At 52.3% G+C, this 15,059-nt stretch overlaps 1 protein-coding gene across 1 annotated transcript in view; it reads right to left on the reverse strand.

The window, feature by feature from the left end:
- The window catches only part of LOC114070709 (serine/arginine repetitive matrix protein 2-like), a 37,711-nt gene that overhangs the window by 14,780 nt on the left and 7,872 nt on the right, over positions 1–15,059 (reverse strand). The window contains exons 4-7 of the mRNA XM_027908258.1: positions 5,743–14,991; positions 4,616–4,776; positions 3,078–3,218; positions 1,657–1,848 (exon numbers count right to left, since the gene is read on the reverse strand). Of these exons, the coding sequence (XP_027764059.1) occupies positions 1,657–1,848; positions 3,078–3,218; positions 4,616–4,776; positions 5,743–14,991 (9,743 nt within the window). The remainder of the gene's footprint in view (positions 1–1,656; positions 1,849–3,077; positions 3,219–4,615; positions 4,777–5,742; positions 14,992–15,059) is intronic.

The raw sequence follows: 15,059 nt of genomic DNA on the forward strand, positions 1-15,059 counted from the left end.
CACTTCCCAGCACAGCTCCTTCTCACAGGCTCCTCTGCCTTCTACACACCTGCTGAGCCTTCAGATGGCTCCAGACCTTTTCCTCCAGCTCCTACCACCACAAACAACTCTGTCAGAGCTAAAGGGTTACTAAAACCAGCTGTGCTATACTGGCAGGCTCCTTTCAGACTAATGCAGTAAGTAAAAGCAGAGCAATGAAACCAATTGTGTGGGTTTTCATGACAGTCCAGACTTGTATCAGAACTCTCACAGTATTTTAGATTTAGGAACAATAAATGGAGGGAAATTTTATGTGAAACTTTTTAAGGATCCCCCAGGCAAGGCGCTGATCTGCCTCACGTTGCTCAAAGGGAGCCATTTCCACCTCAGAGTCCCCATAAACATATTTAAAAATCAGGCAGAGAAGCAACTCTGTTACCTGTCAAGACTCCCTGCAGGAACACACAGGAATTCTGCTCCTATTTCCCACTTAAGCCTTGCCAAGCCCAAGGGATGGGACACTCTGAGCTAACGGCCCCTGAAATCACCCTTAACACAAACCAAGTTAAGGTAAATGCAAATAAAAATATTTATTTACAAATATAAAAGCAGACAACATAGTTACAGGCATTTATAAACATACACAGGACAGAGAGGAAAGTTATGTTCCATATATTTACCCCAGTGAAACTGGGAATGACCTTCTGCACAAACATCTCAGGGGTTGTCTCGCTAGCGGTGCCTGAGAGCCCAAACTGAGGGAGCAAGGAAAGGGGTGCCTGACCATCAAATTCCCAGGTATCCCAGGAAAATGGTGGGGAAGTTACACTCCCTGTGCTTTTGGTGCTGTAAAACACCCAGAAAGAAACTCCTTCTGTGCTTCAATTGTACAGTGCCAGAAGGTTCTTGTAAAACAAAACACACCAAGTGAAGGGATGGTTTTGTCAGAAATGGGTGGAAGGGGTCTGGTTTTGGCTTTGGAAGGTGTGAGAACAAGGCTTCAGGTGCAGTGAGGTAACAGCAACTTTAAGAAATTAACATCTGTCTTAAATACGTAATTTACTTAATTACAAAACCCCCCCACAAAATGTTCTTTGGAAGACATTTCAAGGGGAAAAAACTTTTTGCTCTGGTTTTTTTTTTTTTTAGTTCATTATCCACAAAATTAGATTGTCCTTTGGAAGGTCAAGTGCAAAACAGCCATGTGAGAAAACCTGCCTGGAAAGCTAAAAAAATCAATAAATACATCCCGAGGAGATGGCAGTTTTAAAACCACTTACAATTTCCAATGGCTCACATTCCAGTGTGATGTTCCTACTCTAAGATCAGGGGGACAATTTTAGTGGCGTTACATACATTACTGTCAAAGTCTCGAGGTGTTAATCAACCTCTGCAGGAAACTGAACAAGGAACTTTTATCTCATTTTCCAGCTCAAGTTCCAATTCCCTGGAGCCCAAGGAGCCAGCAGCTGAGCAGAGCCCAGGGGTGGGTCAGGCTGCTGCCAGCCCTGCCCCAGGAGCGTCCCAGCTGCAGAGCTCAGACCCCCAGCTCACTCAGCTCTTAGGTACCACCTTTTTAAGTGCCTTTTTTGTTTTCCCAGGCTGCCCTTTGGTCCCAGCCTGCCCAGGTAATGGTTTTGGCTTTCTGATGTGATAGGCTCTCCTTGCCTTCCTTACCTCAATGGCCGGTTTGGGGAACACGTCGTCCTTGCCGTCGTCCTTGCCCCCCTTGTCAACGGGAACCCACTCTCCATAGACACTGTCTGCCTCCTTCTTCCTGTGCTGGGACCCAGAGGACACAGGGAATTCCTTGGACAGGCTGACCTGGTTTTTTGGTTGGGGGGGTGGTGCTGGTTTTATGCTGGGAGTCTGAAAGGAAGAACGTGGCAGAGTTCAGAGCTGCAGACACACAGGACCCCGAAGGGCTCGGTTCCACAAACACTCCCCCTCCTCATTAGGTAACAATAACCTACAATCGTTGTAACAAACCAACCCACACGTCAGCAACACGTTCACTGCGCCAGAAGGTGAAAATTCACTGAAATCACCTGCAGTGCCCCAAATCTCCCAACCCTCCCCCTCCCAGCTGGCCCCGGCACAAAGAGAACAGCCCTCATCTGCCCTGCAGGGATTTTGTAGGGAAGGCTCCAAGGGAGAAGTCCCGGGCAGCCAAAGCACCCGCTGTGATCAAAAGCTCTGCATGACCAGACAGAGCACTTGTCAGCATCTGGTTTGCCCATTTTGGGTTATTTTTTCCAGCAGGAATTTCCAAGCACATTCCGTCTTGGACCTTGTTTTCCTCAGACAGCGCTGGCAATTCCTGCAGAGCCTGCACAGAGCTCTGCCAGGATCCCTGCCAGGAGGCAAGCACAGGTGGGATAACAGTGGAACACAGATGGGAACGGCTGACAGACTGGAGAAAGAACAACACTGAAAGGGTCCAAGACGTGGCCAACAGGCAGAGCAGCCCATCACCACCACAGAACATCCCTCTCTGGAGCCTGGAAGAATTCCAAGGTTTCTTGAGTTACATTGTACCCCTTTCTAACAACACAATCTAAAATCTCTTTCTACCTTACACATGTAAATATGTATTACTGCTTATTTTGTGCACACCACAAGGTACATGTATTTATACACAAGAACAGGAATGTTATTTCTACTCTTCTTTCTAATATAATAATCTAATGCTATTTCTATTTTCACTGACCACACTAAATACTTTTCTAGTGCTTTATACTCTGCAAAATCAGAACAGACTTTCATGGGCAAAAAAAAACGCACCAAAATTAAAACTGGGAAAAACCCACCACCTAAACTGACCCACCACCCCAAAAACTGACAAACCAAGAGAAGTTAAACTAGCTAATTAGTTGATGCTAATTGATGCTTCAAAGCATTTAAGCCCCAGATGCACTTCAACACACACTCCCAGTTTCACCAAGATTATGAATTTAACCTTGGTGAAACGGGGAGTGTTCCTGTAAACTGACAGAGAAACCCTCCCGATTTCACCTCCTGCAGTGTTTCTGTCCAATAACTTGCACTATTTAGAAAGAACCACGGTCCAAAGCATTGCAGACTCAAGTGGTACTCACACTTAAATTGAAGAAAATAGGTTTGGGCTCGCTGAGCTTGAAAGGATGGTTGTAGAAAGGCCGTTCCTCCTCCTCCTCGTCCGACACGTGGGGTTTGTTGACGATCACATCGTCCGTGCTCTGGGCAATCTTCTTGCACTTCTGAAAACGGAATGTCAGTGCTGAGTAAACCCGCACTGTGCACCCAGGCACACCCTGAACAGTTCTAACCAAAAAAATGCCTTTCTGAAGAGAAGAAAACCTTTCAGCGAGGGCACCAGCAGATGGGCTTGGGATATGCCACACAAATTATCCAACGCCAGGCACTCCCCGGTGCCAGCTCAGGACCTCGACAGGAGCCACAGCTCCCACATTCCTTCTGGAATACTGTGGGGATGGCCAGGGATGCAGGACACCCCCCTTTCACTGAATGCAGAACACAGAGGTGCTGGGCACAGTCAAATCAGGAGAAGCCTCCATGGCAGGAAATGAGGGGAAAAAAAGGACAAAAGGCAAAAAGAGTTTCTAGAGAGGCCATAATTTTGTGGTTCTCTCCTGATTTCCCAGCACTTGGACTGCTGCTGTGGCCAATTTTGATAAAACAGAAGAGAAACAACATCCAGCAGATTCCCAGAGTTGTAAGGGAAAGGAGAGGCAGGTCTGGGGCTTCCAGATCAGCACAAACTACTTTGGATCTTGGTCAGGGGATGTAAAAAAACACTCCAGGTGTGGGCACAGGGCACCTGCACCACCTCAGCTCCTGGACTGTCCCTCGGCTGCCCCCAGCCCGGGGACAACTGGGAGAGGATTTCTCAGCACTTGGACACTGCTTCACCTCAGATGTTATTTCCAGAACTGTCACACTGATGATGCAATTAAAAGAAACACATAAAAGCACTTCTGTATTCCAAATTCTCTCCAGTTTCTGGGGGAAGTGTCCCAGGCCAGGTTGGACGGGGCTTGGAGCACCCTGGGCTGGTGGAAGGTGTCCCTGCCCATGGCAGGGGTGGCACTGGGTGGGCTTTGCGGTCCCTCCCAACCCAAACCATTCTATGATTCCATAACAACACCAGAGCCAAAAACTACTACGGTTTTGAAGTGAAAGCTTTGTGTCTCATGAACAGAAGTGCAGGGAGAGACACCAATTTAGAAAAAATGGGAACAGAATCAGAACTGAAAAAAAAATGTATACAAAAAATGGCAAAATAATTGGATTTCACGCATTTCCATGTAATTCAAACATCAGTTTTAGTGACTTAAACCAGAATTGTGTCCACAATAAGGGCTCAAAAGGGTGGTGAGGCCTTGGCAGGGGCTGCCCAGGGAGGTTTGGAGTGCCCAGCCCTGCAGGTGTCCAAGGCAGGCCTGGCCGTGGCACTCAGTGCTCTGGGCTGGGGGACAAGGTGGGGATGGGGCACAGGGGGATCCATGGGCTGGGAGGGCTTTTCCCACCTGGACAATTCTGTGACTGCAAACCCAAAGCAGCTCACACGTGCCCCGAGCACACTGGGCCACGCTGCCTGCCCAGAGCCCAGCTGGGTTATGCTGCTCCCCCTCACCTCCGTGAGCTCCTTCAGCGTGTCCCGAGAGGATTTCTGGTTGGCTTTGTCGTCCTTCTTCTGGGACAGCAGGGGCATCAGGCTGGGGGGCAGGGGCACCCCGGACTTCGCACACATGGCGGCCGCATTGGCTTTGGCGATTTCCAGGAGCTGGGCCTTGTCTGGGGAGAGGCATTTTGGTCAAGTAAGGGATTACTGTTTACAGGCTCTTCTTTTAATAAAGAAGCAGCATTTCTGGCAAACTGGACGAGATTTTACCCACACTGTAATTTTAATATGTTCTGTGAAAATCACTGCTCATGTGAAATACAATTATGTGCAAAACTGTTAATAAAACAGTATTTGGCTTTATTAGGGAGCCCTGTGGCCCTGGCAGAGAAATAGGGCATGGAACTAAATTAAGCCTCCTGCCAGTTTGCAAATAAATGAGTTAACCACCTTCTAGTACTGGCAGGTTCCCAGGGTAACTGTGAGGCAGGACCAGGAGGATCAGAACCTCCAGTCCACCACAGGAGCCTCCTCACACACTGTACAAGAGCTCGGCTCCAAATTCAAACCTTCTTTCTCCTTCCTTAACTCACCACCCAAGGAAACCCCATGGCCTCTCTTCCCCCCAGCACAGAGAAAAGATGCAGCTCATTAGGAGTTTTTCTCTGATTTTCCAATCTGCTGAGTCTGGGATTATTTTTATAAACAAGTCCCCCTTTCCTAGTTCTTACCATGGGAAAGAGGTAAGACAGGGTCCTGGGAATAGGTGACAACAGACCCTGGGACTCTCCAGTTGGCACCTAAACGACCTTTCAGGTCCAACTTGTTCCCAGGAAAACTAGAAATTCCGAAGTCTCTAATGTCCAATCACTCAGCCTTCACCAGCTCCTTCCACGCAGGGAGCTCCTCCAGGCTGCTGCCTTTGCCCAGGGGCTCCAGAGCCCGGGTACCCCCTGCTCCACGGGCACTTCCACCCGAACCCAGAGCGGCCATTCCGCTCCAACACAGAAGATCCTGCTGGAAGTCACTGCCTAAAAGTAACATGCAGAACAACTTCCAAGAAATTCATTGTGAGCGCTGCAGGGAGTGCTCGACTGTGCAGACCAACCCACCCTTAGTGAAAACAAGGCCTCACTCACCCAGGTCCGTGAGACGCTTCGGGGACCTGCTGGAGAACTCGGAGGAGCGGGAGCGGCGGCGGTCGGGGGACCTGCTGTACCTCCTTCGCCCTGAAGACCTCGAGCGCCGCAGCCGGATCGGGGACCTGCTGGAGCTCCGTCTCCTCCCTCTGGATCTCGACCTCCTTTGCCGAAGAGGCGTCCGACTCCTGCTCCGCAACCGGAGCGATATCCTCCGATCTCTGGAATCCGACCTCCTCCGTCTCCTCTCGGCAGACCTGGATCTGTTTCTCTGAGATCTCTTGCGCCTGTCCCTGGATAAGGAGCGTCGCCTCCGGGATGCCGAGCGAGATCTGCTCCTCCTCCTGTGCCTGGACCGCGACAAGGAGCTGGAGCGAGAGCGGCGGTTGGATTTGGATCGCGAAGCTCTCCTCCGCGTGGCCGACCTGGAGCGATTCCGCCTGGAGCGAGAGTCCGTGTCGTATCTCTTGGACCTGCGCTGAGAGGACCTGGAGCGTCTGCTCCTGGACCTGCGTGAAGACTCTTTGTCCGCCGCCTTCTCCACGGATTTGGACTGGCTCCTTTGGCGAGCGGTGGACCTGGAGCGCCTACGCCGGGACCTGCGGGTGGACTCTTTGTCCGCCGCCTTCTCCACGGATGTGGACTGGCTCCTCTGGCGAGCGGTGGACCGGGAGCGTCTCCGTCGGTACCTCCGTGTGGACTCTTTGTCCGCCGCTTTCTCGACGGACGTGGATCGGCTCTTCTGGCGGGTGGGAGACTTTGAGCGCCTGCTGACAGATCTCTGGGGAGACTCCTTGTCGGACGCTTTGTCAACAGACTTGGATCTAGACTTTTCACGTTCAGAAGACTCGGAACGTCTGCTTTCAGGGACGAAGGAGTCCTGTTCCTCCGACTGCTCCAGAGGCACGGAATCCTGCTTATCTTCATCTGCCAAAGAGGGCTCCGCATCCTCACCCTCCTCTTCCCCACTGGAAGACTCTGACTCGTGCTCCTCTGATGATGTGGAGTCCCTTTGTTCAGCTGTCAAGGAGGGCTCTGCATCATCCCCTTCTTCTTCCCCAGTGGTAGACCTGGACTCAGCCCCGTCGGGGGATGCAGAACGTCTGTGCTCAGCTGTCAGAGAGGGCTCCACATCCTCTGCTTCTTCACCAGCCTCAGACCTTGACTCCTGCTCGTCCGACGACGTGGAATCTCTTCGCTCGGCTGCCGAGGAGGGTTCCACATCCTCTGCGTCCTCACCAGCAGTGGATCTTGACTCGTGCTCATCAGAAGATGTGGAGTGTCTGCGTTCAGCTGTCAGAGAGAGCTCCTGATCCTCTGCTTCTTCGCCAGCACTTGACCTCGACTCGCGTCCGTCCGGAGACACAGACCGTCTGTGCTCGGCTGTCAAGTCCTCTGTCTCTTCACCAGCTGTGGACTCGCGGTCATCAGAAGACGTGGAGTGTCTACGTTCAGCCGTCACAGAGGCCTCCCCATCTTCTCCATCCTCCCCAGCAGTGGACCTCGACTCGTGCTCGTCAGAGGATATGGAGTCTCTTCGTTCAGCTGTCAAGGAGGGTTCTGCATCCTCCGCATCTTCCCCGGTGGTTGACCTTGACTCGCGCTCATCAGAAGACACAGAGCATCTACGTCCTGTTGTCAGAGGCTGCTCCAGATCCTCTGCTTCTTCACCCGCGCTTGACTCCTGCTCTTCAGCGGAGCTGGAACGTCTCTCCACATCCTCCATGTCCTCATCTATGGGAGATTTCCGGTCGTGGCCCTCGGGGGACACAGACCGCCTGTGTTCAGAAGTCAAAGAGGACTCCAGACCCTCTTCCTCCATGGGAGATTTCAGCTCATGACCCTCCTGATAGGAGGACGTGGAATATCTACGCTCAGATCTCGAAGAGGGCTCCAGATCCCCCATTTCCTCTCCAGGGCCCGATCTCACACTGTAGCCGTCCGGAGACACGGAGCGCTCACCTTCAGGCAACAACAAAGGCATTGCATGGTCCATCTGCTCAGCAGGGATAGATTTAAGGTCCCTGTCATCTGGGGACATGGAGGCTCTATCGTTCAGTGCCAAAGGCTCAAGGCCATCTGTTTTTCCAGCACTGGTGAATCTCAGCTCCCGCCCATCAGGAGATGCTCCACGGTCATTGTCAGGTGTTGGAGAGAGCTCCTGCTCATCTGCTTTCCGAGGAGGGGGGAACCTCACCTCCTGGCTCTCGAAAAACAAATGGCCATGTTCAGGTGCCACAGCAGAACCCGCACCCTCTGCTCTCTCAGTGTGAGTCGCTCGTGGTTCATACTCCTCGGGGGACAGAGCGTGTTCGTTTTCAGATGTCACAGAAGGTTCCTTGGCCTCTGCTCTTTCAGTGGGGCTGGACTGCAGCTCTTGACCTTCAGGGGACATGGGACACTCACCCTCAGACAAAGACAACTCCTGCACCTCTGTTTTTCCAACAGCTGCAGGCTGCAACTCCCGGCTGTCGGTGGATATTGAGCTTTCACTTTCAGATGCTTCAGAATGTTCCTCCAATTCTTCTTTCTCAGCGGGACTGGATCTCAAATCTCGCCTTTCGGGGGACACGTCGTACTCGTTTTCAGACAGCAAAGAACTCTCCTGCACCTCTGGTTTCTCAGCGTAAGCAGGGAGCAGCTCCCGCCCCTCGGGAGATGCAGCGTACTGGCTGGCTGGGATGGGTGAGGGCTCCTGCACTGCCGCATTCCCAGCGAGGCCCTGAGGGAAGATGGAATATTCACTGCCAGGTGGCAGACAGGGCTCCTGTGCCTCTTTTTCAGCTGGGCTGGCCATCACCACCTGGCCCTCAGGACTCACAGAGCACTCCTGCCCCTCTGGTTTTGCAGCCAGGGAAGATGGCAGCGTATGGCATTCAGCAGCCCCAGCGTAGTCACTGTGGGGCATCACAGCAGCCTCCTGTGCCTCTGCCCTTCCAGGAGAGCTGGACCTCAACTCCTGGGGCAGCCAGGACACGGTGTACTCGTTGTCAGACCCCAGGGCAGGCTCTTGCAGTTGGGCCTTCTCAGCAGAGGGTGCCTGCAGCTCCTGGCTCTCGGCAGACACCCAACTTCTCTCCTCAGACATCTGGTAAAGCTTGCGCAGCTCTGTGTTCTCAGCAGGGGTCGATGTCAGCTCCGGGCCATCGAGCCCTCTCGCGCATTCACTGTCAGACACTCGGGAAGGCTCCTCCACCTCAGCTCTGTCCAAAGGGGTGGATGTCATCTCGTGACCGTCGGAGGCAACCGAACATCTGCTTTCCTGCACCTGTATTTCAGCATAGGCAGATCCCACCCTGTAGCCGTCAGGGGAAGCAAGGACTTTCAGCTCAGATGAATTCAGCACCTCCACTTTTTCAGCAGGGACAGGTCTCAGTTCATGACTGTCGGGCAACAGGACAACCCCCCCTTCTGATGTCAGAGCAGTCTCTGGGGGTTGCAGTCTTTCAGTTGTGCTCACTGCTTCCCCATCAGCAGATACAGAGAACCCACTTTCCAGAGAGAGAGGAGACTTCTGGATCTCCACTTTCTCAACTGCAGCAGGTGCCAGTTTGTAGCCTTCAGGGAACACCGAGCACCTGAGCTCAGACGCCACTGACAGTCCTGCACCTTCTGTGCTCTCAAAGGAATTGTACTTTGCTTTGTGGCCATCGTGGCACACGGGAATCCCGCTCTTGGAGAGCACCACAGATCCTGCACCGTCTATTTTCCCAGCAGGCAGGTATCTCGACTCGTTTGTTTCCGAAGATCCGGAGCAGTCAACCTCAAGGACTTGGGGAAGTGTCGGGCCGTCTAAACCTTGGCCAACAGATGATCTGGACTCGTGAACTTTAAAGGAGGACACTGAGACGAGGTCATCAGAGTTCTCAACAGGACCATGCACAGACGTGAGGGAAACATCTGCAGCCTTGACTTTTTCAACAGATAAATATCTTTGTTCATTTCCACCTGGGGACTCGAAGGACTCCCCTACAGACAATGAGGGCCCGTCTACTGGAGCAGCAAAGCCGGACTCCAATCCACGTCCATCAGGAGACATGAAGGGTCTGCTGTCAGAAGCCAGAGAAGGCTCCTGGATCTGGCCCGACTCACAGCCATCAGGGATCGCAGGGTGGGTCCCTTCAGGTGCCAGGGAAGGCCTCTGGGCTTCCACTGCTCTGGGGCTGGTAGCCAGCTGAGAAGATCCATGTTCAGGGACTTGCAGGAACTGCGGGAGCTCTGTTTGCTCACCAGGGATATGTCGCGATTCAGGACCATCAGACAAGTTGGAGAGTGCGCCTTCAGACAGCACAGAAGAGCCTTGAACTTCCACTCTGCCAGAGGATGGGGAGATGGTCTTGGAGTTGCTTAGAAATGACGGAGGAAGCTCTGGACCTTCTACTTCTCTGAGAGTTCTGGACACATCTCCACGGGATGTGGGGAGATGGAATTCTGCTGCTGAAGGAGTTTCTGCATCTCTCCTATTTTCAACAGATGAGGATCTTGACTTGGGTGTGGAATACGGAAGTTCAGGTAGTGGTGAAGACTCCAGAGCCTCTGCTTTTTCAGTAGATCCATTTTCAGATGTCATAGAAAGCTCTGAATCCTGTGTTTTTTCCACAGACATGGATCTCAGTTCCTGGCCATCTGGGGTTTTGGAGGTATCCAATTCAGACATGGCAGAAGACTGCAGATCTCCTGTTTTTTCAACAGACGAGGAGCTTTCCTCAAGGTTATCAGATGTTTTGGAAAATCCACTTCCATATGACGGCGGCAGCTCTGGGCCGTTTATTCCCTGATCAGACAAAGACATGGGACCATTGGAAGATTTGCCTTCACTTCCAATAGAAGGCTCAGGAACATTTTCAACACCTTTGGTGGACTCCTGAAGTTCAGATGACTCTGCATGTTTGCTGGACTTTGATGATGACAGCTTATTGTCTCTTTTTTCTACAGATTTGGACCTTGACTTAACGCTGTCAGAGGACTTGGAACGTTTCCGTTTGGATTTTTTGGAAGAGTCCTTGCGCTTTTTTTCGACAGACCTGGACCTGGACTTGTAACGTTCGGAGGATTTTGAGCGGCGACGCTTGGATTTCCGTGAGGACTCCTTCTTCTTTTCCACTGATTTGGATCTAGACTTGTAGCGGTCTGAGGACTTGGAGCGCTGGCGTTTCGACTTGCGCGATGATTGCTTCCGATCTCTCTTTTCTACCGACCGGGATCTTGACTTGTAGCGGTCCGAGGACTTGGAGCGCTGACGCTTCGACCTCCGCACAGACGCCTTCCGACCTCTCTTCTCTATGGATCGGGACCTGGATTTGGACTGATCAGAGGAGCCAGACCGGTGCCTGAACCTCCAGGAGTATTCTTTGCCGCCTCCCTTTTCTGAAGACCTGGATCTAGACTTGGAACGGTCAGAGGACCTGGAATGTCTGCGGCGGGATCTCCAGGACGACAACCTCTTCTCCACTGACCTTGACTTAGACCTGTAGCGGTCAGAGGACCTGGAGCGTCTGCGCCCGGATCTCCGGGAGGACAGTCTCTTCTCCACGGACCTAGACTTGGATCTGTAGCGGTCAGAAGACCTGGAGCGTCTGCGCCCAGACCTTCTGGAGGACAGTCGCTTCTCCACAGACCTGGACTTGGACCTGTAGCGGTCAGAGGACCTGGAACGCCTGCGCCCGGATCTCCGCGAGGACAGTCGCTTCTCCACGGATCTGGATTTGGATCTGTAGCGGTCAGAAGACCTGGAGCGTCTGCGCCCAGACCTTCGGGAGGACAGTCGCTTCTCCACGGACCTGGACTTGGATCTGTAGCGGTCAGAGGACCTGGAGCGTCTGCGTCTGGACCTCCGGGAGGACAATCGCTTCTCCGCGGACCGGGATTTAGACCTATAGTGGTCAGACGACCTGGAACGTCTCCGCCTGGACCTCCCAGAGGACAGTCTCTTCTCTGCTGACCTGGATTTGGACCTGTACCGGTCAGACGACCTGGAACGCCTGCGCCTGGACCTCCGGGATGACACTCTTCTCTCTCTCTTCTCCACAGATCGGGATCTGGATTTGGAATGCTTTTTTCTGGAAACCGAATAGTTTCTGCTCCTGGAACGGGCTCTTTTGGAGGTCAAGCGCCTGGAAGTAGAGCGGGACCTGGATTTCTTCTTCCGCTTCCTAGACCTGGACTGAGACTTGGAGCGGCTCCTCTTCTTCTTTGAATCGTGTTTTTTCTCACTGCTTCTATGGCTGCTTTTCTCCACCACATTCTCCAGCCTCATGAGAGTCTCCTTCATTCGTGCTGCCACATCAGGTTGCACATCAGATGTTTCTGAGTCTCTTTTCTCCGAGTCCTCTTCTGGAGTTGCTTCTTTGACATCCTCAGCCTCTGGAATGGCTTCTGCCTGGGTTGCTTCTGCTTCAGTCTCAGGTACTGGAGCTGCTTCCAAATCTTTTGCCTCTGCCTCCAACCCCACGGCTGCTGCATCTTTCAGCTCTCCATCGGTCTGAGCAGCTGCTTCCGAATCTTGCGTTCCTGCCACAGGAGTCCCTGTGGAGTCTTTGTCCTCTGCAGCGTGTGAAGAACTAAAAACTGTTTCTGCAAGAGGCTCAGATGGTTGAGGCTGCTCTGTATCTTCCTTCTCAATCACCATATCCTCCACCTGTTGACCCTGCACTACTTCTGCAGATTGTACCTCTGCTGTCACTGTGTGTTCCGGTGTTGTTTCCAGACCTTTCACATCCCCTGGTTTTGGAACTGCTTCAGGAGACTTCAGTCCAGCAGCACCCAAGACTTCTGGAGCCTCTTGTGAACTCTTCCATTCTGCAGCAGGTTTTACTTCTGCAACTCCCTGCAGCTCTCCTGGCTTTTCTGTGTGCAAAGATTCTGGAACAGCTGCTGAAGCATCCATGGCTACTTCTCCATCTGTTCCAGAATCTTTTACCTCTACTGCTGCAGGCTCTTTCATGCTCTCCAACCAACTCACTTCTCCAGCTTCTGGTGCTGGCCCCAAATACTTTGCTTTCTCCGTTTCTGAGGGCTCACTTTGCATGCTGGTCCTTGCTCCAAGTAGATATTCTACAGTAGGTCCCTGAGTTTGCACATCTGTCAATTCTGTCACATAGTTTTCTTCCACTCTGGGCGAAGACTCCAGTACTGCTGCTGAATGACCTACTATTTGTTCCTGAACAGGTTTGGAACTGGTTTCTAAAGTCTGCGCAGGTTCTAGGACTGCTTCTCTGCTCCTTGCCTCTGCTTTGCTTGGATCTTCTGGAGCGAGTTCAGAATCCTTTCTCTCCCCAATCACCTCGGATTGTGAGGTTCTGGTGTGTGTCACGACCTGAGTCTGTGAAATGATGGAACTCTGTGTTTGGTTTGCACTGAGAGGTTCTGTCCCTGCTGTGGTTTGCCAGGGCATCACTCCTGACAACGCCTCTTGAACTGGTTCCACACTCTCACGCGCAATCACAGGTTCAGAAGTCCTTTCTAAGGTAAGTCTTGGACTTGCACCAGCCCCACAATGCACAGCTTCTTGTGAAGCTTTCACACCTTCCCCTTGCAGGGACAGTGAAGTTGCTGTGAAAGCCGCCGGTCTCAGGACTCCTCCCAGACCTTGCGCATCTTCCCTCTGCAACGACGGGGCAGGTGCCAAAGCTCTCACGTTCGATTCACCCTCAGGTCTCAGCAGTGAAGCACCTTCTGAACCTGTCGCTCGGGGACTTCGAAGCCCCTCTGCCATGTGGAGCTGCGGAGCTGTTTGCTGGGCCGAGGTCTGCGCGGGGGCTGCGGGTTCTGAAGCTGCTCTGACACCTCCTGGCTCTGCAGCCACGCTGGTCCCTGCGAGTCCTGCTGGCAGCGCCGGCCCCAGGGCTCTGTCCACGCCCCTCGTTTCCACACACACTCCACGTGGCAGGAACGGCCCTGCTGCCCCCAGCACTGCTGCAGCAGCTGTGCTGCCTTCCCCAGCTTTGCCTGGCAGACTTCCATGAGCTGTAACACCCCAAGGTTCCATGGCTGTTCCCGAAGCTTTCACATTTCCCATAGCTGGTTCAATATCCTTCATTTCTGTGACAGTTCCTGCTCCTGGGGGCGTTTTGGCACTTTGTATTTCCGCCTGGGCCACAGGGGTGGCTGCAGATGTTTTAAAAGGATGTTGCAAAGCTACATTTGATCTCAAGACACTGGAACTCCCCGTGGGGAGTGTCATGCTCAAATTCCCAGTTACAACTGAGGGCTGCTGGGCTGGCTCCAAAGTTCTGCTCACGCCCCCCAGTTCCAAAGGTCTCTGCACACTCTGCACATTTCCCACGTGCAGACATTTCTCAGTTGCTTCTGGAATTTTCAGTCCTTGTCCGGCCGCAGCCACGTGAGCTGCTGTCACAGCACTGGGATCCGCCCAGTCTGCAGATGCTGGAATTGCTGCCCCACCACTTGCCAAGGACACGGCTGTCGAAGCTGTTCCCGAGTCCTGTGCTGCCCTCTGAGACACTGACTGCAGAGATGCTTCCGAATAAGGCAACACCTCCATAGCCTTGGGCTCCAGAGCTGCATCCAAAGCTTTCACCTCCCCCGTGCCTGGAGATTTCAGAGCAACTTCTGAACCTCTCAGTGCTTCTACGGAATCTTTGTGAAACTCAGATTTACTGGCAATTCCAGATGGGATGCTGGACCAAGCATCGTTTCCAGTATCAACAACACTGGCATTAACAGCTACAGGATAAATATTTCCATGGGCCTGTTGAATTTGTTCTTCACTAGTGCAAACTGTACTGGGAGCTATACTGGTATTTTCTGGGATATTACACTGGCTGCTTTCTAAAATAAATGGAGGATTTGCTGCACACAAAGTCCCATCCCCACTTCCAAGGTTTTCTGCAGACTGCTGGGAATCAGTTAGTGGATGAGAAACAAGTCCTAAAGCTTGATTATCCAGCCCCTCACTGGCTGCTGGGCACAGCTGTGGCTGCAGGTGGCCAGCCAGGCTGGGATCTCCCAGCCCTCCCTGCTGGACATTCACTTGGGGGCCGGATTTCTCCAGCAGCAGGTGAGGAGCCGGCGGCACGTCTGCAGCTTCTCCGGGACGTGCTCCCAGCTTGGCTTCCTTTGGCTGCTTTTTATGCTTTTTCTCTTTCTTCCTTTTCTTCTTCTTTTTCTTCTTCTTCTTGCTTTTGTGCTTCTTGTTCTTCTTTGCTTTTTTCCTAGGAATTTCATCTTCCCCCGTGGAGCTTCTTTTTGTGGACTGAGTACTATTTTTCACAGTATTTGTGTCTACATCTAGAAAAAACGATATTTTCCTTGTAAACATTTTAAAGACTGCATTTTGAAACTTTTTTAGACTACTG

The sequence above is a fragment of the Empidonax traillii genome, unplaced genomic scaffold (assembly GCF_003031625.1).
Source record: "Empidonax traillii isolate 1590-97213 ecotype Southwest subspecies unplaced genomic scaffold, ASM303162v1 scaffold1668:size145401, whole genome shotgun sequence".
Lineage (NCBI taxonomy): Eukaryota > Metazoa > Chordata > Aves > Passeriformes > Tyrannidae > Empidonax > Empidonax traillii.